Source organism: Cervus canadensis, chromosome 8, assembly GCF_019320065.1.
Source record: "Cervus canadensis isolate Bull #8, Minnesota chromosome 8, ASM1932006v1, whole genome shotgun sequence".
NCBI lineage: Eukaryota > Metazoa > Chordata > Mammalia > Artiodactyla > Cervidae > Cervus > Cervus canadensis.
The window spans coordinates 87,173,794-87,201,002 of NC_057393.1; the positions used below are offsets into that span (position 1 = coordinate 87,173,794).

At 39.0% G+C, this 27,209-nt stretch overlaps 1 protein-coding gene across 3 annotated transcripts in view; it reads left to right on the top strand.

The window, feature by feature from the left end:
• PCNX2 (pecanex 2) overlaps positions 1-27,209 on the top strand; it is a 302,174-nt gene that overhangs the window by 116,004 nt on the left and 158,961 nt on the right. For all 3 annotated transcript variants that reach the window (XM_043477085.1, XM_043477087.1, XM_043477086.1), the window contains 2 exons: positions 14,947-15,056; positions 16,469-16,565. In XM_043477085.1, the coding sequence (XP_043333020.1) occupies positions 14,947-15,056; positions 16,469-16,565 (207 nt within the window). The remainder of the gene's footprint in view (positions 1-14,946; positions 15,057-16,468; positions 16,566-27,209) is intronic.

Genomic DNA, 27,209 nt, shown 5'->3' on the forward strand with positions numbered 1-27,209 from the left:
AATGGCTCAGTAGTTAATTAGCTGGGCTTTCTGTATGTCTGGAAAAACTATGATTTCTATTTTTTTTTATTACCCCTTACAAAGAGATTCTATTTTATTGATGGCAGGGACACCCAGAGGTGGAGGTACGTTATTATAATTTAATGTTTCGCAAGCATCATTAACAACTGCTGTGGGAGTTTGCTCACATTCTTCCAGATACCACAGGGTTGCAGCTAAAACAATGGCTTTCCCCCTGCATTCAGATCTTTAATATAAATATAAAACAAACTCATAGAATAGTTTTAGTTCTGAAATAGACCTTACACATCCCCTATCCCAGCCCCTTCATTTTATTATTTAAAGTGAGGAAATGGAGGTCCAGAGAGTGATGAAAAGATTTAACATTACAGTTCCCAAATCTTATATCTTTTCAAAATCTCACTTCCATGCCCTTCTCCCTAGCACATTTAAAGTATAAATATATTTTTCTAGTCAAAAGAACTCTTCGCAGGCATATAAGATACCTTCCAGATCCATGGTACTTTAATTTTCAGAATAATTTCCCAAGTGTTTTCTCATTTGCCCTTTTTTTTTTATAACTCCATGTAATGCATAAAGAAGGTAATAGCATTTCTATATTCCAGTGGTGAATGTGAACAGAGTGCTGAAGTTTTTGCCTAAGGGCACATGGCTAATTCACATTGTTTTCTTTTTTTTTTTTTTCAATTGTAAAATGGATTAGTAATAACTACTTCATATGAATGCTGTCAGAAGTGAATGAAATTAAATTGATAATGTATATAAAGTGCCTAGCTCAGGGGTTTTCATTAAATGGTGTGGTGGGCAGGATTCTGAGATTGTCCCAAGACTCCTGCCCCCTGGTATGCCTGCACTGTATAATTTCTGCCCTCTGAATGTGGGTGATCCAGGAGGACGATGAGGTGTCACTCTGTGATTAGTTATATCATCTGGCAAAGGTGGAGGGATTTTGAGATGTAACCAAAGTTCCTAACCAGTTAACTTGAAGTCAGTCAGAAGAGAGATTATCTGGATGGGTCTGACCTAATCAGGCAAGCACTTTAAGAGAAGACATAGAGGTCAGAGACAGAACAGCAGAGACCCTCCCCGTGGCCATGAAGAAGTAAACAGTGTTGCAAATGGCCCATGGCGAGGACTGCATGTCTTGAGTCTGGCCTGTCAGATCTCTAGCAGATCCCAGCAAAAGCCAGCAAGAAAATCCAGTCCTACAGCTGCAAGGAAGCTGAATTCTGTGAGCCAGAAGTGAGCTTGGAAGAAGAGCCAAGTCTCAGTAAAACTGCTGCCTTGGGTGGCGCTGCAGTCTTGTGGATTTCAGCCTGATGGAACCTGAGCAGAGGAAGCAGTCATGCCATGCCCTGAGGCCTCAGGCAGCACCCCACAAGGTCATATGTTGTGTTGTTTAAGCCACTGTTTGTGGGGATTTGTTGCACTGCAGTAGAAAACCAACATAAATGGAAAGTATTGTTATTAATAGCATAATTAGTTGATGGTGATGATGTTGATGAACATAATGGTGATGCTGTTAATAGTAATACGTCTGAAAACAAATTCCAAGTTGTAATTCACTTTTATTACTCTAGACTTCAGATTATATTTTATGGGTAGATCCATGTCACTTCTAGCTGCGATGGAGTGGGAATTGCAAATCTTTTAGCTGTCTGGACAGCTAGTAAGGTTGGGAAGAAGGGCAGATGAATATTAGATGGGCAGCAAGTGCTTTCTGTCACATTCGCTTTCTAGTAAGTTGAACATGTGTAATTGATCTCTTGGTTTCCCCTGGTGGCTCAGCAGTAAAGAATCTGCTGGCAATGCAGGAGACACGGGTTCGACCCCTGAGTCATAGGGAAGATTCCTTTGAGAAGGGAGAGGCAGCCCACTCCAGTATTGCCTGAAAAATGCCATGGATAGAGGAGCTGGGTAGGCTACAGTCCATGGGGTCTCAAGAGAGTCAGACATGACTTATGACTAAACACATTGGTCTCCAAACCCAGTCAACATTGGATTGGATCCTTAAGCTAATGTTAGATGCCTTTGACAGTGGCAGTGGACACTGATATGGGGGGAAAAAAACAGGAGGAAGAATGATAGCTCAGTTGTTCAAAATGGAATTGCAGTTGCTGAGTAAAGTAAGATCTGGAGTCAGATTTAGATCGGATGTACAGAGTTTAAAAGGGTCAAATCCAGGAAGTGTTGTGAAATCAGCATTGGTAGGATTTGGTGGCTGTCCAGTTTGTAGAGTGGTGGACGGGGAGAGGGGAAGGTGGGTGGAAAAGAATTCCAGGCCTGCGCTATGAGCAGTGGTGGTCCCAGTAGAGATGGAAAACTATGCTAGTCCTGGCCATGCCAGTGGGAGTCTATCTTTCTCTCTTCCAAAATTCTATTGTCCTTTTGGTGTTCATGTCGGTTCTTATCTATTCTGAATATAATTAGTTCTGTGGGAAATACAGATACTCCCACAATAACTAGTACAGTAGAAGCCTCTGTTTCCTCATGTTTAAAATGTGATCCCTGCCTTTAAAGGTGGGCTACAGTCTGAACGTGACAGTGTATGTCAAGTGGCTAGTCAAGCTTTTGCTTGGTACATCGGTTCTATTTTTGTCGATATTGTTCGTAAGTACTTTTCTTTACCCCTAGTTTGACCATGAGCTCCTAAAGGTCATGACTATGGTTTATATATGTTTTTTTTCATATTCTATAAAAAGTCCACTATTGCCTAAAAGATACTCTATAAACTTCTGGATTGAATAAATGCAGATAACAGAGAAGACGGCTATGAGAAGTAAGGTAAATGGCAGTATTTTCCAGAAAGTTTGTGTGTATGTGTGTTTGTGTGTTTATTTATCTATATTTATCTATGTTGGGTGGTTTTGTTTGTTTGTTTAGTCACTAAGTTGTGTCTGACTCTTTGGAACTTCATGGACTGTAGCCCTCCAGGCTCCTCTGTCCTTGGGATTTTCCAGGCAAGAATACTGGACTGGGTTGCCATTTCCTTTTCCAGGAGATCTCCCCGACCCAGGGATCAAATCCACATCTCTCACATCTTCTGCATTGGCGGGTGGACTCTTTACCACTGAGCCGCCAGTCAGTATTTTCCAGAAAGTCTGTGTGCATGTGCTTATTTATCTACATTCATCTATGTTGGGTAGTGCCTGTCAGTCTTTCTTGCTAGCGAGTGAGCTCATTTTCCCCCAGCACCTATTCTTAAAGGTCAAATTGGCTTTTTTTGACCACACCGTGTGAAATGAAAAAAGGTATGAAATAAGGAAACCTTCTTTAAGCAGACAGTGAAGTCTTACTCATAGTATTTGTTAATGTGACCATTTATTTACTTACTGAACACATATTGACTGGCTGTTATGAATTAGGCTCATTGTTAGGCCCTGGGGCTGCCCGCTAGGTGTTTGGGACCATGGGGATGTCAACAGGGGCTGCTGTGGGATGCGCGCTGGGTGCGGGGGGCTCTGGAGGTGCCCATGCACGCTCGGAAGTGCCTGCCCGCCGCATGCTGACCCATGGCCGTGAGATGTAAACAGAATCTGATCTTCTGGGAACTTGAGGGGCACAGAGTTTCTTTTACTTCAATATAAGATTCATGTCAAAATAGTCCTAGAAATAGGACTTATATCAAAGTGATATGATCTAGGTCTTATTTTAGGATATATGAAAACCTGGATTCAGAAATGCCCTGATGTGTAATGGGCTAAGAAAAATCTATTGCTTTTCCCTTAAAATGACTGTGTGAATCTGATATGAAGGGCATAGCAAAGTGAAATTTGGTCCATTTGCTTCTCTTTATGACCAAATTCTGTTTGCCCTGTAAATTCCATCATAGAGATGTCTCAGGTTTTGCAGAAAAAAAATGCTGAAACTAGGATTCTCTTTAGAGAGGTACTTTCATACAAAGCTGAACTTCCTTATGCATTTTCATCAAAAGAATTCCCAAATGCATATGAAATCTACCACAAAATTGTAGGACTATTAGACAGTTTTATTTCTACCTCATAAAAATATTTCAAAACCTGTGGGAGTTTTATGAAGCCAGCACTCATCAATCCATATCATTCCCAATTCAGGGGCCCATGAGACTCCTCTCAAAGCAAATTAGGGACATTGATTTTTGAAGCAAACTGTCACATGATATACACTTCATATCAGTGCATAATAGGTTTAAAATCTTATCTCTGTCCCTCAAAATATAGGTATTTGTGTGTGTATATATGTGTGTGTGTGTATTTGTGTGTCTGTGTACATTTCTGTATATATGTGTGTGAGTAAAATAAATTTTATGTAGTTATATAAAATTCAAGACATACATGTACATTTAAAATATGAAAATATTTTTTAAATGTAGGGTGTTCTACTATATTTTTAAAAATCCACTAAAAATGTCAGTCAGCATCTCCTCTCTTCCTTTCCACTTCTCTTTGCAGAAATAAGACTATTTGAGCAATGAACTGAAACTTTCAGATAAAATACCCAGTGCATTTGATTGTTTTCTTTCAAAATCCTTCTTCAGATCTGTGGTTCTGTTCTTTCTCAAGTGTCAATGTTTTCTCCTCTTTCCCAAAATTAAAATGAAAATATCCTGGGACTTCCCCTAGTGATCCAGTGGTTAAGACTCCCTGCTTCTACTGCAGGAGACAGGGATTCAATCCCTGGTTTGGGAAACTACGATCCCACCTGCTGCACGGTGTGGCCAAATAAATTATTTATTAAAATACATTTTAAAAATTAAAAAATATAAACATCCTCAAATGCATTTTTATTATATTTTATTATTTAAAATATATTTAATATTTTAAATATATTTAAATATTTATTATATTTTAATATATATAACATATATATATTATTATATAGAAAACTATATTTCTGAACTTGACAGGCTCAACTCCTGCTAGAAGTTTGGCTCCTTAGCTGCTCCTGACTCTGTGGAAAGCCCCATCCATCCCATAGTTAGTCTTTTACAGGGTTCCCACCTGTCCTGGGCAGTCCTGCCCAAAAAGCCTGGACAGGGAGGCAAGCCAAGGCCCTGAAGGGAGTTGTAGGTAGGTGCGGTGACTCGGTAACTCGGGACTGAACAGCCTGGAGGGGATTAAGTGAGAAAGGAATGGAGTGAGATTAAGCAGAAAGGAATGGAAGAAATGGACAAAGCCATTTTATCTTGCTGTGTTCCCCCCACCCCAAATCATAATTATGTAAAATGATCCTGAATAGTTCCTTCTTGTTCTCAATTTGTTTATTTAGTTGTGTGTGTGTTAAATTGCAGAGCTGTTAAAACAGGTTATTCCTATGCAGTGAAAGCGTAAAAAGAGACATTTGCAGCAGGTTTCTTCTTCCTTCTTTCTGAAGCAAGCTTGTCTGTTAACTCTCCATGGACAATATCTGTGTTTTAAAATAACTGGGAAACGGAAATGCTAATGTTTCCTTAATTGTACTTTATTGAGTCATCAATGTCAGGAAGTTTTTCCTTAAATTACATCCAGATTCCCTTGCTGATGTCAAAGATTATTTCCTTTAGTTTTATCTTCAGTCAGTGGCACCCAGCTGTCTCTCTTCCCAGTGTAGAAAGTTTGGGGTTGATAAACCATAAAGGTTATTTCTGTTCAGTGTATTTTCTGCATGCTTAACTCTTCCTGTGAACTTCATATTTGTTTGAGAGTGGTACCTTTTAAAATCTTTCTTATTTTTAATTTTTTTTTTATTTTAAACTTCTTATTTTATATTTGAGTATAACAACTTTAGTGATAGTTTCATTTGTACAGCAAAGGAGCTCAGCCATACATATACATGTATCCATTCTCCCCTAGACTCCCCTTCCATCCACGCTGCCACATAACACTGAGCAGTTTCCTATGCTATACAGTAGGTCCTTGTTGGTTATCCATTTTAAATATAGCAATGTGTACATGTCAATCCCAAACTCCCAATCTATCCCTTTCCCCCATCCTTCCCCCCTGGCAACCATAAATTCACTCTCTAAGTCTGTGAGTTAGAGTGGCACCTTTATAATTAACCTAGCAGTACACATTCTCTAGCATACCCAGACCATGCTTGAATGCAGGTTCATACAGCCTTGAAGAATTATACCCTTGCATGATTTGTAATATGCTCTTCTCAAGTTCATTCCTTTGCAACCACACTCTTTAGTCAGGCCTCTAGAAATCTGCCTCTGAGCCCCTCTCAAATAACTTCTTCCTTTGGGCTATCACCCTACCATGTGTTATAACAAACCCTAAAACAGGCATTTATCTAAAAAGATGTTCAATACTATTGAATGGCAGAGATACAATAATAAAACAACTTGTAAAGCTGGGAGCTCTTATCAATTATAGTGATACCCAGCCTTTTGAAATGGGAAGTCATGAGATGTCCACATACTTTGCACATTTTGGCTGTAGAAGTATTTAGGGTGGTGTAAGATACAGTGCACTGAAGTAGGGGCTGGGTACTGATCTTGCCACTTTGAGTGAGTCTCTTCCAATCTCCCTATCTTATTATTTGATTAATAATTTGAAGGGATGATATTAGCTCAGTTAGAAGATCTCTTCCAAATTGAAAATAATCTTTCCTGAAGATGGCATGGTTTTGCAAATGTTGGCATTCTGAACATGAAAAAATAACTCGTGTATATCCAATAGTCTTTTCTAGCCTTGATTCCCTGAGAAATTTGCCTCCTATTTTATATACTATATAACTGTATCTGTTGAAAAAATGAACAATGCTAAGAACTTGGAGCTTGAAGGTGTTGCCAGTAGAAAGCCTAGGGAGATGCAGGTGGTCTGCCTTTTTGCAGTCTGCCCAAGCTCAGGGGAGCCCAGGTTCTTTCTGGGAAGAGTTGTTTGAGGATCTGAGGTTGGGGTAGGAAATATGTACAGCCACACCTGGAATTTGAACTCCGCCAACCTTCATCTCACGCTGCTTCTTGGAAGAATAACTGTGCCACTCTGGCGTCATCTCATTTTTACATTGTTAAAGGAAATATTGTCCCTTCTCTTCTGTCCCTGTGGCCACAGAGCTGTTCAGTCATCTAACAAATGATCCTACCTCTTATGTCTCCTGCATTGGCAGGTGGGATCTTAGCCCACCAGGCTCCTCTGTCCATGGAATTCTCCAAGCAAGAATACTGGAGTGGGTTGCCGTTCCCTTCTCCAGGGGATCTTCCCAACCCAGGGATCGAACCCAAGTCTCCTGCACTGCAGGCAGATTCTTTACCATCTGAGCCACTAGGGAAACAGTCTTTACCACTAGTGCCACCTAAAAAGCTTAAAAGCTTGCCCAGTATCTTTGTGCTAATAATCAGCAGAGTTGGGAGGGAACCGGCAGTCCTGCACCAGAGCCCATGCTTTTAACTACTGCTCTGCACTGGGAAGACACCTTCTGTGTCTGTGTAGGTAACCTGAATAAAATGATCCAGGCAGTTCCCTTCTTAGGTCTGCATCACAGGATAAGGAAGTAACGGTTGCTCAAATCCAGGGCATTGGTACCATACGTATTTATTAAGGGCCTTTCAGGGCCTGGGCCCTGTGTAGAGTGTTCAGAATACACTGGGGTGAAACATGAGTCTCTGCTGTCAACGGGCTCGACCCAGTGGAGGGATCACAGATTAATCAAGTGATCTTTATACAGACCTGTAGTGACAAGCTGAGATAAATACTAAGAAGTAGAAGGAATGGGGACAATGTCCCTTCCCTCTAGCTCCACTGTTTCCTATTAGATATTTTTACCTCCCGTTCTTTTGCCTGCCAACTGCTAGTTTAGTAGGTAAAGAGGGAGGGTCCCTCAGTACTAGGAGCTGTCCTTTCACGTTTGTACTGCAGAGATTTAATTAAGTGGAGAGTAAATGAGAGGAGAATTAGATAAGGGTATTGGGTGAATAAAAGTAGGTAAACTTAATTATTTAAGTATATTTAGTTTCACTTTAATTTATTGTCTGCGAAGACCATCCATCATGGGTGCCCTTTCTTTTCCAATTAATAAAAAACTAACATCGGCATACTACTTTGCAGCATGGAAGGCCATTTCAAATATCATTAAGGCATTGCAGCAGTATTTCAGGAAGGGTGTCGTTGTCACCTTTTTACAGAAGCAGAAGCTGAACCACTAAGTCCCTTCCACAGAATCATTCGTTCCAGGAAGTGATGAGCCTGGAATCCACTTCTGCTGACATAGATTCTCCTGACTTGTTTCTCCTTGTTCCTTTCAGGGACCATTATTTTCATGGTCATGGTTACTAAATCCTTCTCATAGTTATTTTTTCCTTTTTGCATTCTTAAATGAGCTGCATGTGAAAGGAAGCCCTCTACCTTCACGAAATTGTGAATAAACGTGCAAAGAGGCAAGCACAGAGAAATCAGAGGGAGGAAATGCCATTTAGCAGGTTTCTCTCTTTCAGAAAACTTTTTGTCCATGTTTTTGTAACAACCAAGTATGAGAGGAAAGAGGAGAAGGTGCAGGTGGGTGTCCAGAGCAGGGAGAGGAAGAGTATAGGTAAGGATGGCAGGGGTCAGCTCCATGCACCCCTAGCGCCCCCAGAGCCCAGCTTGGTCCTCCCAGAAGCCACTACAGGGGAAGGACGGTATTCTCTGCATTTCTTCTGTGCGAGGCTCCACTTAAATGCCACTCTCTGGACTCACTGGAGCCTCTGCTTCCTGCCCAGTGAGCACCCAGCACCAGGCACTTCACTGTCCATTGCCTGTCACTCCTCATCACAGATATTCTTGTTCTTCCCTCCCTCGACACCTGTGCTGTCCTCCACAGAGTTGTGCTCCTTGGTGCCTGGCACCTGGGAGGTGGCCAGTAAATGTGGGGTGGATGAACTTTCAAGGAAAGACTAAAACTCCCAAGTTCCAGAATAAATTGTCACTGGGGCTGTGGTTGGAATGAAAAAAAAATAGTTTTAAGGTCATGAGATATCTTTGCTCTGATAGTCTATCATTTCTGTGGCCTTTCACTGCCTGGCCCACATGATCTAAGCTACCTATTTTCTTCACCTTCTTTTCTTTCTTTTTCTAAAAATCTATACAATGTTTTGTATATCTTTATTATTGAAATCCTTTTTGCCAAGGTGGTATTGAAGGTGGTGAACTGCACAAGAATATTTCTTTTTCTTTTTTTTAATTGGAGGATATTTACTTTAGAGTGTTGTGCTACTTTCTGCTGAACAACAATGTGAATCAGCTGCAAATATACATATATCCCTTCCTTCTTGAGCCTTCCTCCCACTCACTCCCAGCCCCACCCTCTTTCCTTGTTGAAGCATTTTTTTCACAGGGGTCATAGAAGAGGGATGAATGTACTCATGAAAACTGATTGTGTAGTCATTCTGTCAAGGATGGGTTGATGTGGTAACATTGGTGCCAAGTACAGGTCAAGGGAGATGCAAACTGCCCCTCCTCAGGGAATCCCCACAGGGCAAGTCATAGCCATGCCCACGAGTAACAGGACTAAGATATCTTAAAAACTGAAGTAGATGTGTATTAAAGATGGTTCTGATGCAAGGGGAGAGCTTCTATTTGTCTGAGAAGTCAGAGAGATTATACCAAACAGGTGGGACTTTTTATACTAGGCACTGAGGCATGGATAGGAGTTCAGCAGGCAGAGGGAATGAACTCTGATTCAGGGTGGAAGAGATCTCTGGGCAGATGAAATGTTGTACATGAAGAAGGTGCGGTGGTGGGGGCAGGAGGCAACACATCTTTATGGTTTTGCTGCTGTGAATCTCCTAAATGTGTGGAAGGAGGCTGAAGAATTGAGCTTGGGCCAGATCCTAGCTGACTTATTGACTTCCTGTGGAGTAGATTATTTTGGTAGGCAATAGGAATCTCTGAAAAATACTGATGGAGGACAATCATGTGACTGATCTGCATTTTATGGGAGGAGGCCCACTCTTTTGTGACAAGGGAGATGAATCATGGGGTTAGTTGAGTGAGAAGTGTTGTAGGGAGGGATGTGGAGACCATCGTTAGATCTTCCCATTATGAAGCTGTTAACAATAGCCCTGGAAGGAGGCAGTGGACGGCTGACCCTGTTGGATGCAATGAAAGGAAGGGACCAACTAGAGGTGTGTTGCAAGGTGCATCGATAACATTTTAGGACCAGCTGACTGTGGATAGAAGGAGAGGAAACAGCCCAGGACAGTCTGGCACAGAGCACTGGGTACCAGTCACCAAGTAGAGGCTGCACGGAACCTCTCATACCAACAACTTTAAAATGGCCAGGTGTATAGAAAAGTACCCTTGCAGCAACCCTTGTGTATGTGTTATTTTCTGAAGAACAGCAAGCTAACACAGTGTTCAGAGATGTAAAGTAACTTAACCAAGGCCACACAGCTCATCCCTGGCAGGACTAGGATTCAAATCCATGTCGGCTTGCCTTGAAGCCTGTGCTGTGAGGAGGTGCCCTGCATGACAGAAGCACTGGCTGCTGAGGAGCCTCCTGCAAGGCTGACAGGGGCACTGGAGGAGAGGGGAGAGCACCCTGGCTTTGCAGTGTAACTGAGGGGGGGAACCTTTGCATTTTTATTTTGCTTTATTGACATCTAGTTGGTTTACAATATCAGGTTAGTTTCATAAAGATGTCAGCAACTTCAGCATCTTTATAGGCAGGGCAGTTTCTGTTCAGTTGCTAAGTTGTATCTGACTCTTTGCAGCCCCATGAACTGCAGCATACCAGGCTTCCCTGTCCTTAACTATTTCCCTGAGTCTGCTCAAACTCATGTCCACTGAGTCAGTGATGCCATCCAACCAGGCAGGGCAGTAGGGACCAATGAAAAAAAAGAAAACTACAGGCCAATATCACTGATGAACATAGATGCAAAAATCCTTAAAAAATTCTAGCAAACAGAATCCAACAACATATTAAAAAGATCATACATCATGACCAAGTGGGCTTTATCCAAGGGATGCAAGGATTCTTTAATATTTGCAAATCAATCAATGTGATACACCACATTAACAAATTGAAAGATAAAAACCATATGATTATCTCAATAGATCCAGAGAAAGCCTTTGACAAAATTCAATATCCATTTATGATAAAAACCCTCCAGAAAGCAGGCATAGAAAGAACATACCTCAACATAATAAAAGCCTTATAGGATAAACCCACAGCAAACATTATCCTCAATGGTGAAAAATTGAAAGCATTTCCCCTAAAGTCAGGAACAAGACAAGGGTGCCCACTCTCACCACTACTATTCAACATAGTTTTGGAAGTTTTAGCCACAGCAATCGAGAAGAAAAAGAAATAAAAGGAATCCAGATTGGAAAAGAAGTAAAACTATCAGTGTTTGCAGATGACATGATCCTCTACATAGAAAACCCTAAAGACACCACCAGAAAATTACTAGAGCTAATCAATGAGTATAGTAAAGTTGCAGGATATAAAATTAATACACAGAAATCCCTTGTATTCCTATACACTAGCAATGAGAAAACAGGAAGAGAAATTAAGGAAACAATTCCATTCACCATTACAACAAAAAGAATAAAATACTTAGGAATAAATCTACCTAAAGAAACAAAAGACCTATATATATAAAACACTGATGAAAGAAATCAAAGAGGACACAAATAAATGGAGAAATATGCCATATTCTTGGATCGGAAGAATCAATATAGTGAAAATGAGTATATTACCCAAAGCAACCTACAGATTCAATTCAATCCCTGTCAAGCTACCAGTGGTATTTTTCACAGAACTAGAACAAATAATTTCATGATTTGTATGGAAATACAAAATACCTCGAATAGCCAAAGTAATCTTGAGAAAGAAGAATGGAACTGGAGGAATCAACCTGCCTGACTTCAGACTCTACTACAAAGCCACAGTCATCAAGACAGTATGGTACTGGCACAAAGACAGAAATATAGATCAATGGAACAGAATAGAAAGCCCAGAGATAAATCCACGAACCTATGGACACCTTATCTTCGACAAAGGAGGCAAGAATATACAATGGAGAAAAGACAATCTTTTTAACAAGTGGTGCTGGGAAAACTGGTCAACCACTTGTAAAAGAAAGAAACTAGAACACTTTCTAACACCATACACAAAAATAAACTCAAAATGGATTAAAGATCTAAATGTAAGACCAGAAACTATAAAACTCCTAGAGGAGAACATAGGCAAAACACTCTCTGACATAAATCACAGCAGGATCTTCTATGACCACCTCCCAGAATATTGGAAATAAAAGCAAAAAAAAATGGGACCTAATGAAACTTAAAAGCTTTTGCACTACAAAGGAAACTATAAGTAAGGTGAAAAGACAGCCCTCAGATTGGGAGAAAATAATAGCAAATGAAGAAACAGACAAAGGATTAATCTCAAAAATATACAAGCAACTCCTGCAGCTCAATTCCAGAAAAATAAATGACCCAATCAAAAAATGGGCCAAAGAACTAAACAGACATTTCTCCAAAGAAGACATACAGATGGCTAACAAACACATGAAAAGATGCTCAACATCACTCATTATTCAGAGAAATGCAAATCAAAACCACAATTTACTCATGCTTCATTCTGGCTGGTCAGAATGGCTGCTATCAAAAGTCTACAAGCAATAAATGCTGGAGAGGGTGCAGAGAAAAGGGAACCCTCTTACACTGTTGGTGGGAATGCAAACTAGAACAGCCACCATGGAGAACAGTGTGGAGATTCTTTAAAAAACTGGAAATAGAACTGCCACATGACCCAGCAATCCCTCTGCTGGGCATACACACCGAGGAAACCAGAATTGAGAGAGACATGTGTACCCCAGTGTTCATCGCAGCACTGTTTACAATAGCTAGGACATGGAAGCAACCTAGATGTCCATCAGCAGACGAATGGATAAAAAAGCTGTGGTACATATATACAGTGGAGTATTACTCAGCTGTTAATGCATTTGAATCAGTTCTAATGAGGTGGTTGAAACTGGAGCCAATTATACAGAGTGAAGTAAGTCAGAAAGAAAAACACCAATACAGTATATTAATGCATATATATGGAATTTAGAAAGATGGTAACGATGACCCTATATGTGAGACAGCAAAAGAGACACAGATGTAAAGAACAGTCTTTTGGACTCTGTAGGAGAAGGCGAGGGTGGAGTGATTTGAGAGAATAGCATTGAAACATGTACATTATCATATGTGAAACAGATCGCCAGTCCAGGTTCGATGCATGAGACAGGGTGCTCAGGTCTGCTGCATTGGGATGACCCTGAGGGATGGGATGGGGAACAAATGTACATCCATGGCTGATTCATGTCAATGTCTGGCAAAAACCACCACAATATTGTAAAGTAATTATCCTCCAATTAAAATAAATAAAAAAAGAGAGAGGATGTCTGTCCTCCACGTTGGGATGTGTGTGGACTAAGAGGAGGACTTCGTGGGCATGAAGAGAGGGTTGGCCCGAGAAAGAAAGAAGGACCCCTGTCCCTGGGCATGGGAAGAGGGGCCTGAGAGGGGGCTTTGCTGACTCCAAAGGGAAGAGAAGAGGGAAGCAGAGAATGCTTTTCTCACTGCTCTGGAATTCACCAGCAAATTTGATGGGAAGAATCAGGAAAATAACAGGTAAAGCCCTAGAGCCTTCAGAACCCCAGAGGCTCCCTGCACCAGAACTGAAAACACTGATCTGAGAGCCTGGAGGAGCCCTTGTGGAGACTGGACGCCTGGAGGTGCGTCAGCGGCCAGCCTTGCCACCTGATTGCTCCGCTGCAGCTCTGCAGCCCCCGCGAGGCTGGGGGCCTTCAGTTCCTTCCAGATGCTGCTCTCCAGGTCCTGGACCTTCGCTGGGGCAGAGATGGAAGGAATACATTTTAATGTCTAGGAGGGAGAGGCCTGTGAAACTGAAACCCCTCTCTGTACCCAGTACAACATTAACTCCTTCAGCACATCTGAGTAGTTACAAGTATAATCTGAGCACAATTGACTCAGTCACTTGTATTTTTGATTTTAAGCAAAATGAACAATTTGTTCTTATCAAATAAGGCACTTGGTGAGTTAAGGGATCAAAATCTTAAGGGAGCAGTCTTGGAATCCTTTCCTCGGTCCAGCTTTTGGAAGCCATCGGCAGATTCTCGATGGAGGTTGAAAAGGCTGAATATACAGAGGTTTCCTTCTTTGTGTAAAAGGCATGATGCTTGTATCAGGAAGGAGACCTCAGTCCCAGATCACTGCACTGCTCACCATGGGAACACGTATTCCCTGCGTCTCTTCTTTGCCCTGGGTGCAGTGCCTCAGTTATTGGCATCTGGGCTGATATCCAATTAATTGTGAAGTATCTTGCTGTTTTCCTTTCGAACCATTTTTCTCTTCACTGAGCCTCAGTCCACTAGTTGATTTGGTTTCTTATGCCATATTGACACATCTATAGGAGACGCGGATTTAATCCCTGGGTCGGGAAGATCCCCTGGAGGAGGGCATGTCAACCCACTCCGTATTCTTGCTTGCAGAATCCCATGGACAGTGGAGCCTGGCGGGCTACAGTCCATAGGGTCGCAAAGAATTGGGCATGACTGAAGTGACCGAGCTCGCATGCACTCACTCCCTTTTAACCACTGATTAAATAAATATTAATAAATGCAATCTTTATAGTTGTTATTAAGTATTGTATTGAATTAAAAAGCAGCAACATGTGGTTTATGTTCCATCTTATAAAAATCCTGTACTTAATTTCAGAAAAGATGAAGTAAATATATTCTTATAGATGTGTACAATTTGTTTGAAATGCCCTCTCAAAATCAGTGCTGGTACATTCACGGGCAAGATTTCCAGGAGCCATCAGGTGCTTGCATGTCCACTGGTGGGAATGATCCCAGGGCACCATGTCTATCCAGCTGGACCTTGGGGAAGCCAGCTAAGTATGTTCTGGAATGTGACCCTGCTCTTCCACACCCAGCCTTGGAGTGACTTGGCTCTCTGATCTTTTGCTCAGGAACCCTGGAGCACGCAGCACATTCCGGCGCTGTTTTCAGCTTTCTGTGGCCTCTTGGTTGCACTTTCCTACCATCTGAGCAGGCAGAGCAGTGACCCCTCTGTGCTCCTGTGAGTAACACACACACAGCTGTCCACTGGCCCTGCAGCCTCACCCTCTCATCCAGTGCTCAGGGTACTTGACCTCTTGCCCTGTTAAACCAGCTGGTCCCTGGGTGATGGTGGGAGAAACCCAGAACTAATGAATGAAACCAGAAATGAATGAAAACCAGAGGTCAAGTTCAAGGACACACTGAACCTTGGCCCTGGTGCTTTTGGAGTAAAACTCACAAAGCCAGGGATAGATGTCCTCTTGTACCCAGGCACTGTCTTTGACCTTCCCTTGGGGAATTGCATGAGAAGCACCAACTTTGAAAAGTAGGCCCTCTGGGTCCATGAGGCGGCACCACTGCTTTTATGCCAGGGGGATAAAGTCTACCCTGGGGAGACTAGACTTGCCTCTCTGAAAGGAAAGGTTTTGTTTTGTTGCTTTTTGTTCTTAGTATGGTCAGTGCCCTCTGGATTTAAAGTGAAGTCTGTGCCAAAGTTTTAAAATGTGTTTAATAATAACCCTTAGTCACTAGAAAATATACCTTCAAATCTTTCCTTTCTTTGTGTCTTTTAAGTGTTTGATAAATATGCACTTTGGACCTGAAAACCCTTCAGGTGATGCCATAGTTTCAGGTACCAGTCAACCATCAACCATCTCATTTGGCCACATTTATGGGAGATGCAGGAGACCTAGATTTGATCCCTGGGTAGGGAAGATCCCCTGGGGAAGGAAATGGCAAACCCACTCTAATATTCTTGCCTAGAGAATTCCATAGACAGAAGAGCCTGGTGGGCTACAGTTCATGGAGTCACAAAGACTTGGACACGACTGAGTGACTAACACAAGGGAGATCCTGACTTAAGTTATAAAAGTGGATAGAAGTGTTTTGTGGAAGTAGAAAAAGTGATAATTTTAGGCTGTCAGGTGCAGCAAGATGAAAGATGTGGAAAATGGGAGAATTTAAATATCATTTGCACAGATTTTCTTAACAAATATTTTACCATATTGAGGGCTGGCCGAAATAAAGAATCTCTGTGAGCTTAGCTAGCTCATGATGGTCAGTGGGACCCATACCTGCTGTGGACAGCTTTAATCTGGATGGAATTTGAAAATCCACCCATTGTCTTTGTGATCACCTGCACACACTACTCTTTTTCTACATTATGAACAATTTAAAGGAGAGAACACTGACTTTTGTCCTCTGTGAATGTGAGGTCAAAGGTGAAGCTGTTTCCCTCAGACTTTGAAATAGACACATACTTTTTTTAGACTAGAGCAGTATTTCTTGAATTTTAATATGACAGGAATCACCTGAGGATCCTGTTACACTGCAGATTCTGATTCAGGTCTAGAGTGGGGCCCGAGATTCTCCATTTTTTTTTTAAGGCACATATTTTGAAAAGTAAAACCTGTGTATTTTTTCCATTTTCAGGTCCTTTATTCAGTGCAAATTGTTTCATAAATTTTTACATCAAAATCTAGAAGACTTAGCTTCAGACCCTCTGCCCATGAAGATGAAAGATTCTGTGGTAAGACATTTGTGCTGTATAATGTATGAGGGAGCATCTCTTGACTTGGTGTGAAATGGACTGCTGAGCTGCCTGCTCAAAGGGTGTAGACACTTTGAGTCTCTGGAAGGCAGATGCTGTGCACACCTGCCACAGGTGTTCACTTAGTCTAATGCACTTTGCCTGGATATTCAAATGAGCCACCTTCAGACAGTTCCACACACTGCTGGCCCCAAGTAGCAGGCGGGATGGGCATGAATAAAGCTTAAATGTTCAGGCAAACTGCAGTCCTCTCTGCATCTTCTGTCTCTGTCTCCTGCTGAGTTCAAGGCATTCTTTCCTGTGTATTTTGGTTCAAGGTTGACATCTGTGCATCCCTTGGGAGGGACCCTTGGGCTTTAGACTTATGGCTAGGATGTTGTGGGCTTCCCAGGTGGTAAAGAACCCACCTGCCAATGTAGGAGATGTAAGAGACGTGGGTTCTATCCCTGGGTTGGGAAAATCCTGTGGAGGAGGGCTTGGCCACCCATTCCAGTATTCTTGTCTGGAGAATCCCATGGACAGAGGAGCCAGGGCGGGCTATGGTCTATATGATTGCAGAGTCAGACATGACTGAAGTGACTTAGCATGCATGCTAGGATTTTGTGGAAGGGGCCGCCATATTGGTTGGAGCACAGAAGAGGAAAAGGAAGGAGGAAATGAGGGAAGAGAGAAAATAAAGGCTGTAAAAGAATAATATTGCTTCTTTGTTCACCAGGAAAATGGCTTGGGGGCAGTTTCAAACACCCTTTGAGCAGGTGTATCTCTTTGATATCAACTTACAAACCTTAATAATTTGAAAAGCAAAGCTCATTGATTAGGTAATCTCCCACTTGAGTACTGAGCTTGGAGCAGTCTGCTATCTCCCAGTCTTGCTTTTCATGTATGTGTTTTTATATTTGTTTGTTTTTTTTTTCCTTAGAAATAACAGATCAGATGAGAACCATTTAATAGGATATTGATTGCAAGCTCCTCCAGCCAGGAGATGGATCTCATTTGTCCTGGTCTCTGTGCTCTAGTCCACGGGAGCGCAAAGAGCTCAACACAACGTAGTGACTGAGCATGCACACATGCACCACAGCACCAGGGCCTAAGGCCTAGTGGGCGCTCAGTGCGTTCCACTGAATTTAGATGAGTTAAATTGTAATTCACCATTACAGCCAACATGATAGAATTTCAAAGAATTCATACTCAGACCTCTGTGCCCTTGAGTATGGTTAGCGTTCAAGCTAAAGCATTGAGCATTGGTTACCACAGGGAATCAAAGCACAAATCACTTACTAGGAATAAGGGTTTGTTAATTATTGAATTTAATTTTTACTTCCAGTTTTATTGAGATATAATTGACATTCAGCACCGTGTAATTGTGTCATTAATTTTAGGGCTGAGACACACCTAAAAGCAGGGTGTGAGGTGGAGCTTCCGGGACTGATGAGGTGCCAGCTAGCAACGAAAGAAGACACTTGACATCCAAATGTAGTGTCAGCAACCAGACCTCTATTATTTATACCAGGAAAATTACAGGGATGAGATCAAACTCACACTCCCAGATTAATTTCTATAGTGATAGGGTGGCCTGAAGTCAACCCAAGAGTTTCCCATGGATATCTGTGAAATAACTCACTCCCCTTGGTTTCATGATGATGATGTTTTCTGATTTATTGCAGTAAAAATAATCTGTGAATTACAATGAAATCTGATGAGAAATTTGCCTAGCATACACAGATAGCATTTTATTAGTATGATTAGCTGTGATGGGTTAGGTGTTGCCTTACTTGATTTTGGTATTCTTTGAAATGCTTCATACAATGTACAGCATATAACTTGTAGGTGATTTAATATGATGTGTGTGTTCATTCCTCTGAAAAGATTTCTCATCTAATTATAATATTTTAAAGGGACTCTCAGATTCACCTTTTATAGTGTTTTTGTGGTGTAATACCATTTATTTCCTAGTGCAAGGAAATTTCCCTCCTTGATTTTGTTTCTTTATGTCTCTCTCTGGCTGTCTTACTCTCTTTCTCTTTCCCTATGCCTGTCGTCTCTCTCTTTCTTCCTTACATTTTAGTTTAATGTGAGAAGTCCCTGGGGAACATCATACGCTCAGTTCTCCTATTCTGATTCACTTGGCCTGGGGAATCTACATGTTTATGAGACTGTCCACCCAGGTGATTCTGATTAGGTGCCCTACAGGCTGCTGTAAGGGACAGTGATCTAGAAATGGAGATACCCAGAGCTCTAGCAGTGGGTTTATTCCATATGAGCAACACAAGTTATGCTCGCAAAGTTTATTACCACAGTTCAGTGGTTAATAAAAGTAAACTTTCCACCAGTGGTTTGCCTGGTTGGTCTTTTTCCATATGCCTCGTTAGCATGGTCTTTCCCTTTTTACCCTCATTTTCGTCACTTTCAACATTTTTTCCCATCGCATTCAGATATGTTATTTTTATGACGTCTAGAAACAACAAACAAAGTTACCTAATTTTTATGTGTATTATTCAGACTACTTCTTTTAAATAATTGGTTGTATCATCTAGGTTTTTTGAGTCCCATGCTGTCTAAATCTGCTGGGTTTGTAGTGTTGGACCAGGGCTTCTTAAGTTTCTTTTTAAAGGTTTGGGGCATGAAGTGCTACATAAAATGCCACAGTGAATTTAAAATGTTCAGTGTACTGAGATCTATTATAGTTATTAGCTAAACACATATGGATTTATCATTAAAATAGGGAACAAAACTTTAATTGAGTGTTGTTTTAGAAGTTCTGGCAAGTATAGGTCCTGAAAGAGAAAAAAAAATGTAGGTTATCAGTATGTTATTGTATTCATGCAAAATGCATAGAAAGTTTACGTCAACTATGATAAGAGAATTCATAAACACCACCAGAGACACAAAAAAATTAGAAAAGCAAAAGCATTCTAATACATTAAAAATAACCATAGAAGACATGACAAAAACATGATTGAACTCACAATAGTAACAAAATATATCAATTGATAATAGAAATGATTTTAACAAGTAGTATCAGAAATAGAGAAAGCTACAGCAGTCTATTAAAATGTAAATGAAGCCTGAAAGTGGTGATAAACAGATATAACCTGATTTTTCATGAGAAGGCTGAAATTTATTAAATGCCAAATCTCTCTAATAAATTTATGTATTTAATATAGTTCAAAACAGTTCTAAAGGAATTATATTCAAAACTTGGGGAAATAATTCTAAAGGTTCATTTAGAAGTATAGAAGGTAATAATAGTTTAACAAATCTGAAAAAGAAGAATAAGAAAGGAATTTAGCACTTTGAGGTGTAAGAGTGCATTATAAAGATTGAGTGATCAGCAAAAATATGAGACTAATCCAAGATTAGAGGGTGGGATTAGTGAATCAGTTAAACACAGAAAGGTGACAGAATTATTTATATGACTGTGTCATGTGAGAATTAAATGTCACAACCGAGAATTGATTATTCAATGTATGGTGTTAAGGTGGTGGTTTATCAATGGGAAGGAAAAGAGGATTTTATGTGCGAATCCCTCTTTAGACACCAATGTAAGTTAGAGAGAGGGGAAGAGAGATCAAATGAGACTTTCCCATCTCTGATATTATGGCAGACTAAATTATTACAATCAGACCCTGTTGATTAATACTGAAAATTCTGAATAAAACATAAAAAACTCTTTTTTAGGAGGATGGGACTAACATATACACACTACTCTATGTAAAACAGATAATAAATAAGGATCTACCGTATAGCACAGGGAATGATACCCAATACTTTGTAATAATCTATAAGGGAAAAGAACCTGAAAATGAAGATTTATATAAAATAAAATCACTTTGTTGTACACCTGAAATTAACATGACATTATAAATTAACTATATTTCAATAAAATAAAAGGAAAAAAATCTTTCTCAAGAGTGACTAAAAATTTGACAACATAATAAGGAATAATTAAGTCAGAATTTGAGTGAACGAGGGAACCTTCACATATACCTAATCAGGGGACCTTGAGCCTCAGTTTTCAGCCCTCCAACTGTGGGGAAGAGAAGTGAAAGCCTGCCAAGGTAGTCACAAAGGGGAGATCATTTACTTATCATGCTGGGACACTGAGCCCACTCTCAGTGGAAGGATGAACCAGAAGGAATCTGTTCCACCCTCTGCAGTGCCAGGGGAATGCAAGCAAATTCACTCCAGGGTTGAACTTAACAGCAACAAAATAATCATTTCCATGGATTTTCAGTACAAATTCTAACATCTGAATTGTACAGTCCCCCTCAATTTATGAATATACTTTAAAGTTACTGGCAACTGGAAATGCCTTATGACAAAACAAAGACAAAAATATATGAATCCTCTGTAGAGATTCCTTCCTTCTCAGTCTCCCCAAATTCCCAAAACCATTTTTCTAGGGAATGTGAGCAGCTTTTGATAAAAATTTAAAACTACACAGAAAAACAAAGAGCCAGAAGAAATAGATTTGCAATCACTTCAAATATTGGAATGATCAGATACACATTTTGAAACAACTCTACTTACTATGTTTGATGAAATAAAAGGGTTAATATTTAACAGGCTTCCTTGGTGGCTCAGCTGGTAAAGAATCTGCCTGCAATGTGGGAGATCTGGGTTCAATCCCTGGGTTGTGAAGATCTCTGGAGAAGGGAAAGGCTACCCACTCCAGTATTCTGGTCTGGAGAATTCCATGGACTGTATAGTCCATAGGGCTGCAAAGAGTCAGACACAACTGAGTGACTTTCACTTAATATTTTAATCCATAGAAAGTATTTAAAATGATCCAGTATGTTTGAAAGAGAACCCAAAAGACCTAAACAAAGTAAAGCAATTAAAGTAAACACACAGACATATGGGAGAGATTAGATATCTCTGAAAGGAGAGTTAGTATACTGAAAGAGCAAGACAGAGGAAAGTCTCTGGAATGCAACAATGATAGACCAAAAATTAGGATATATATACAACAGATGCAGAGATGTGAAAGATGGAATAAGAAGATCTAATATATCTATCTATTTACATTTTATATATATATATATATATATATATATATATATATATATAAAAATCAGAATTCCAGAAAAAAGGGAGAGAGACTGAAGCATAATGAATATTTGATGAGATAGTATCTGAGTATTTACCATAACTGATGAAAGACCCTGATCAGAGATTTAAAAATTCTGGTGAATCACAAGCAGGATAAATTAAAGAAGAATACACACTGGACAAACTGTAGTGAAATTGCAGTACACCAAAGACACAGACCATCTTAAATTTGTTATACAAAATGAACAGATTACATTCAAATGAATGACAGCCTGAAAGCTACCTTACCAAGTGGAATAGTGTAAAACAGAAGACAGTTTGATATGTTTAAAGTTCTGTAAAGCAAATAACTGGCACGCTAGAGTTTGATGCCCAGTGAAAATATCTTTCAAGAATAAGGGCAAAATAAAAATATTTTAGAAAAATGCTGAGGCACTCTCAGTGAATGTAATTCTGAAAGATAGTCTTCAAGAGAAAGTAGTCTCTGATGGTCTAATTTATAAGAAAGCACAAAGAGAAAAGAAAGTGGCAGTGTGTTAGTAAATCTAAGAAAATTTTGACTGTATAAAACCATCGTGAGTGTATGGTTGACTTAAAAAATGTGAAGTAAAATTGACATATGCGACTACAGTAACATTCAAGTTTGGATGGGAAGGGAAATGGGCACCAGGACTTGTTAATTTCTTTGTATGTCCAGGATATGAATTAAAATATTGATTAAATTTAGACTGTCATTATTTAAGCTTGCATAATTGATTGTTTAGTATAACTGCTAAAGGAATAGAAACAGAGCATGTAAGTTCCAACCCTGTACAGAAGGAAAAATAGAATAAAAAATGGTTTTTAATAAGTAGAAAAATATAATAGGATTCTTTTGTCCCATTGTCCTTAAAGTCAATTTCAGATGGAATTTTGCATCTAAATATTAGATGACAAACCCTGAAAGCACTTAGAATCATAATAAAGGAGATTAGCTTTATGATATCAGGGTACAGAAAAAATTTTAATAACAAAACTTCTAATTCATTAAAATTATCACTTTTGATTTATCAAATAATAGCTTCTTCAAATAAGACTTAAAAACCTAAGCTACAGAATGGGAAACGATTTTTAAAACATGTATAGTTGATGAAGCACTAGTGTCATATTAATATTAAAGTCCTATAAATTATAAGAAAACCAGATATCTCAATTAAAAATGGGCAAATATCAATGGCCAAAACATGACTACATATGCAGTCTAATTAATAACCAGGAAATTCCAAACAAGCTATCATTTTATACCAACCAGACTGACAATAAATTAAAGTGTTCATGATACTAAGTGTTGACAGAAGTGTAGCACCATGAAACTTCATGTACTGCTAAGAGTAGAGTAAGTTAGTACAATATATCTGTTTTGGAAACAGTCTGGTATTATAAAGTTGGTATTATATGTATACACTAGAGCCAGCATTTCTACTTCTAAATACGTATCTACCCTAGAGCAAATCTTGCACATTTGTACCAGATACACACATAAGATTGCTCAACATAGCATTTGGTCATAAGAACCCCAAACTGGAGCTGCTGGAAATTCCACCTACAGTAGAATGGCCTTCGTAGCAAAGGAAAGGAACTTACTAGAGCTATAAATGGTGAATTTTAACCACTTAAAAAATGGCCATTTATATTTGCCCATTTTAAACTGAGATGTCTGGTTTTCTTATAATTTATAGGAATTTTATAGTCCCTGATAGCTCAGTTGGTAAAGAATCCGTCTGCAATGCCAGAGACCCTGGTTCGATTTCTGGGTCGGGAATATCTGCTGGAGAAGGGCTAGGCTACCCACTCCAGTATTCTTGGGCTTCCCTTGTGGCTCAGCTGGTAAAGAATCCGCCTGCAGTACAGAAGACCTGGGTTAAATCCCTGGTCTGGGAAGATCCCCTGGAGAAGGGAACAGCTACCCACTCCAGTATTGTGGCCTGGAGAACAGCCCATGGGGTCACAAAGAGTCAGACACAACTGAGCGACTTTCGCTTCACTGTATTCATCACGACACTAGTGTTGAGCAGAGGAAACAGACACAAACAGATACATACAGTGTGTGCCATCTATCAGGTAAAAATAGGCAAACTCAGCTGCTTATAGCTGCATACATAAGTAGCGAACAGTTTTTCTAAAGCAAGAAAGTTGTGTTCATCAATCAGGATAGTTGATGGGCACCCAAAGAGGGGAAGAAAGGGTTTATGACCAGGGAGTCACATACAAAGGACTTCTTGGGTACCAGGAATACTGGATTCTTGAACCAGGCATTCTCACTGAGGCATTCACTTTATAATTATTCCTTACATTGTCTATATGTATTTTATATAATTTTCTGTATGCATGGCTCACATTTTTAAAAGTGTTAAAGAAATTTTCATAAAAGAGCATGAAATATAATACACACTTATTCAAATTCTAAAGAGCAAATGATTTCCCAGACTATAGGATCTGTAAGATAAAAATAAATACACACACAGTTAAATTTGAGTACATAAAAATTTAAACTTCTATATGAAAAAGGGCAATAAAATGCAAATAATTTTGATAATTTCTAAAAATATGTGTTACAAATTTGTAAGTTAAATTATCTTTCTTATACCAATGACTGTTATAATTTTTTAAACTCTATAAGCAAATAATATTAATGCTTCATTTAGGGGCAAAATATTTAATAGGTAAATGTATGAAATATACTTACCCTTCTTATAAATAAAAAAATGCAGGTTAAAATGAGATGGTATATTTTGGTCTACTCAGTTAGCACAGGATAAACTAATGATATTGTTAATTGTGACAAGATGAGATCTCTTAGACATTGTATTATATTTGTGTAAATTATTACAATTATCTGATAAGGTGTAATTTATCAAGAATTGTGAAATACTCTTAACCTATGATATAATAAATCTATTTATCATAATTTTTTATAGAGAATTGATTCAAAATATGAAAAAAGACTTAGGTGCAAAAAGATAATGGAGCAAGCAAGCAAGTAGTCGTTTCCTATTCTTGGCAACCCTATGGATTATCACGTGACAGGCTCCTCTTGTCCATGGGAAGCTCCACACAAGAATACTAGAGTGGGTTGCCATTTCCTCCTCCAAGGGATCTTCCTGACCTAGGATTGAGCCCACATCTTCTGCAGCTCCTTCACTGCCAGGCAGATTCTTTACCACTGAGCCACCTGGGAAGCCCAAAAGATGATTGCAGCATAATTCATTATGGTTAAAAATGGAAGGCAACCCAGTGTCTTAGCAGTTAGGAAATGTTTACATTCAATTTTATTCACTAGATTAATGCTTTGAGGGTCCATTATGATATTGTTGGTATATGTATGTGTTTATATGTATGGCATCACAAGATGGAAAATTATTTGACCATTAAGTGATGATAGTAAGTCTATACATCTATATAATCATACCTATAATGTTTACAAAAGAAACTACTGTTGAAAAAGGCAGAAAATTTAATGTATACTAGATTAGATGTTTAAGAAACATTCATGGAAAAACCCATAGACATCATGATTAGTGCTAGAACTATGGTTCAGCATTTACAGGCCAAAAAACTGGCCCAGAAGACACAGCAACAGTCTCTGAGGTGTGTTTCAAGATTCCTTTCAAAAAATATTTTCCAGAATAAAATTTTTTGGAGCAAAATAATATCTGCTTTTTGGTGGCTATATGAAAAGAGGAAATCATTTCCTTTCTACGTTGCTGATGTTACTGTTACCAATATTAAGTTTGTAATTTTTTATTAGTTAGCATCAAGAGTGAAAAGGTGAGCTCTCTTAGACATTGAATTATATTTGTGTAAATTATTACAATCATCTAATAAGATGTAATTTATCAAGAATTGTGAAATACTCTTAAACCTATGATATAGTGAATCTATTTATCATAGTTTTTCTAGAGAATTAATTAAAAATATGAAAAAAGGTTTGGTAATATCATTAATTTATCCTGTGGTTTTATTAATTAGCATCAAAAGTGAAAAGCTCAATAATTACCATCTACCATCTCCTTTGGTGAGCCTATTCAAAAGTTTTGCCCATGTGCAGTTAGGAATGAGAGTTAGAAAGAGTTGTTGGACTTCTTATTGAGTTGTAAAATCCTTTGTTGGATGGATGTTTTGCAAATCATGTATGTTTGTTTTTCCCAGTCTGTGGCTTGCTTTTTCATTCTGTTAGAAGGTCTTTGGAAGAACAAATATTTTAAATTTTCTTAAAGCCCAAATTATGACTTTTTTTTTTCATTTTCACAGTTGCAGCTTTTAGTGTCTTATTTAGGAAAACTTTGCCAAACCCAGAGTCACTAAGATTTCTTCTTATGTTTTCTTTGAGGAATTTGATAGTTTAGGTTTATGATGCCAGTTGAGTTAATGTTTGTGCATGATGTGAGGTGTCAAGGAGATTTTTTGTTATTGTTTTCTTTTTGTAGATGGCTATCCAACTAAACCAGAATCAGTTGAAAAAAATTTTCCTTTACCTTATTGTGGGGAAAGGTGTCATTTTTACCTTGACCCCTTTGTTTAAAATCAGTTGACTGTTTATACGTTGGCCTATTTCTGGATTTTTTTTTCTGTTCAGGTGGCCTCAATGTCAATTTTGTGGCAATGCCACCAATACCTGATTACCATGGTTTTGCACATGCAGTTTCTGAATCAGATATTGAGTGTCCTCCAACTTTGTTCTTCTTTTTCAAAATTGTTTTACCTAGTCCCCAGTCTAGGTCTGTTGCATTTCCAAGTAAACTTTTGAATTAACTTCCAAATTTGTAAAAAAATAAAATAACAATCCTATTAGGATTTTTATTGGAATTGCCTTTAAACAATTTTAAGCAGGTCATTTAAAAATGGCATAGTTTAACTAACATAGCATTGTTAATCAACTATGCTCCAATACAAAATAAAAAAATTTTTAAATGACAATTTTAAGATAGAATATTTGGGAAAATGTATATCTCCCTTTGGGATAAGCATCAGCAATTTTAAAATGACATAAACCATGTCAATGAAAAATAGTAAATAAAAATGAATAAATCTCCACAGCCTGAAGATGCAGTGAATTATAGAACTTCCCTCTGGGAGAGTTTGGCCTTCTTTCAAGCATTTGGAATGAAAGGAGATAACTAGATTTTTGCCATTTACTAATAGTAAATTTTTGAGAAAACTTATGATGCGAAAGTTTATAGATTCAGAATTAAAAACCAATGATTTTCCTGCTCAAAAATCAGATTACCATTACTAAGAATAAATCCAGAATTTTGTTTATCACTATTTGATAGCTCATATATTCAGTACTTGTATGTGAATTGTAAACTTTGGAGATAGGAAGTGCAAAGCAACTTTAGCAGCTAATTGGTAAATTGATGTTGAGAGTGGATCTCTTCAGTGTATTATTGATTATCCTGACAAAGCCATGTTGATTTTTCATCAGATGGTTCAGGTCATTTTTACTGCATTTAACTGTCCTCCTGATTTCTTCCTGTCACTTTGGATGACAATTCAGTCAGAAAATCAGCAACATGACTTGCAAGAAACTCC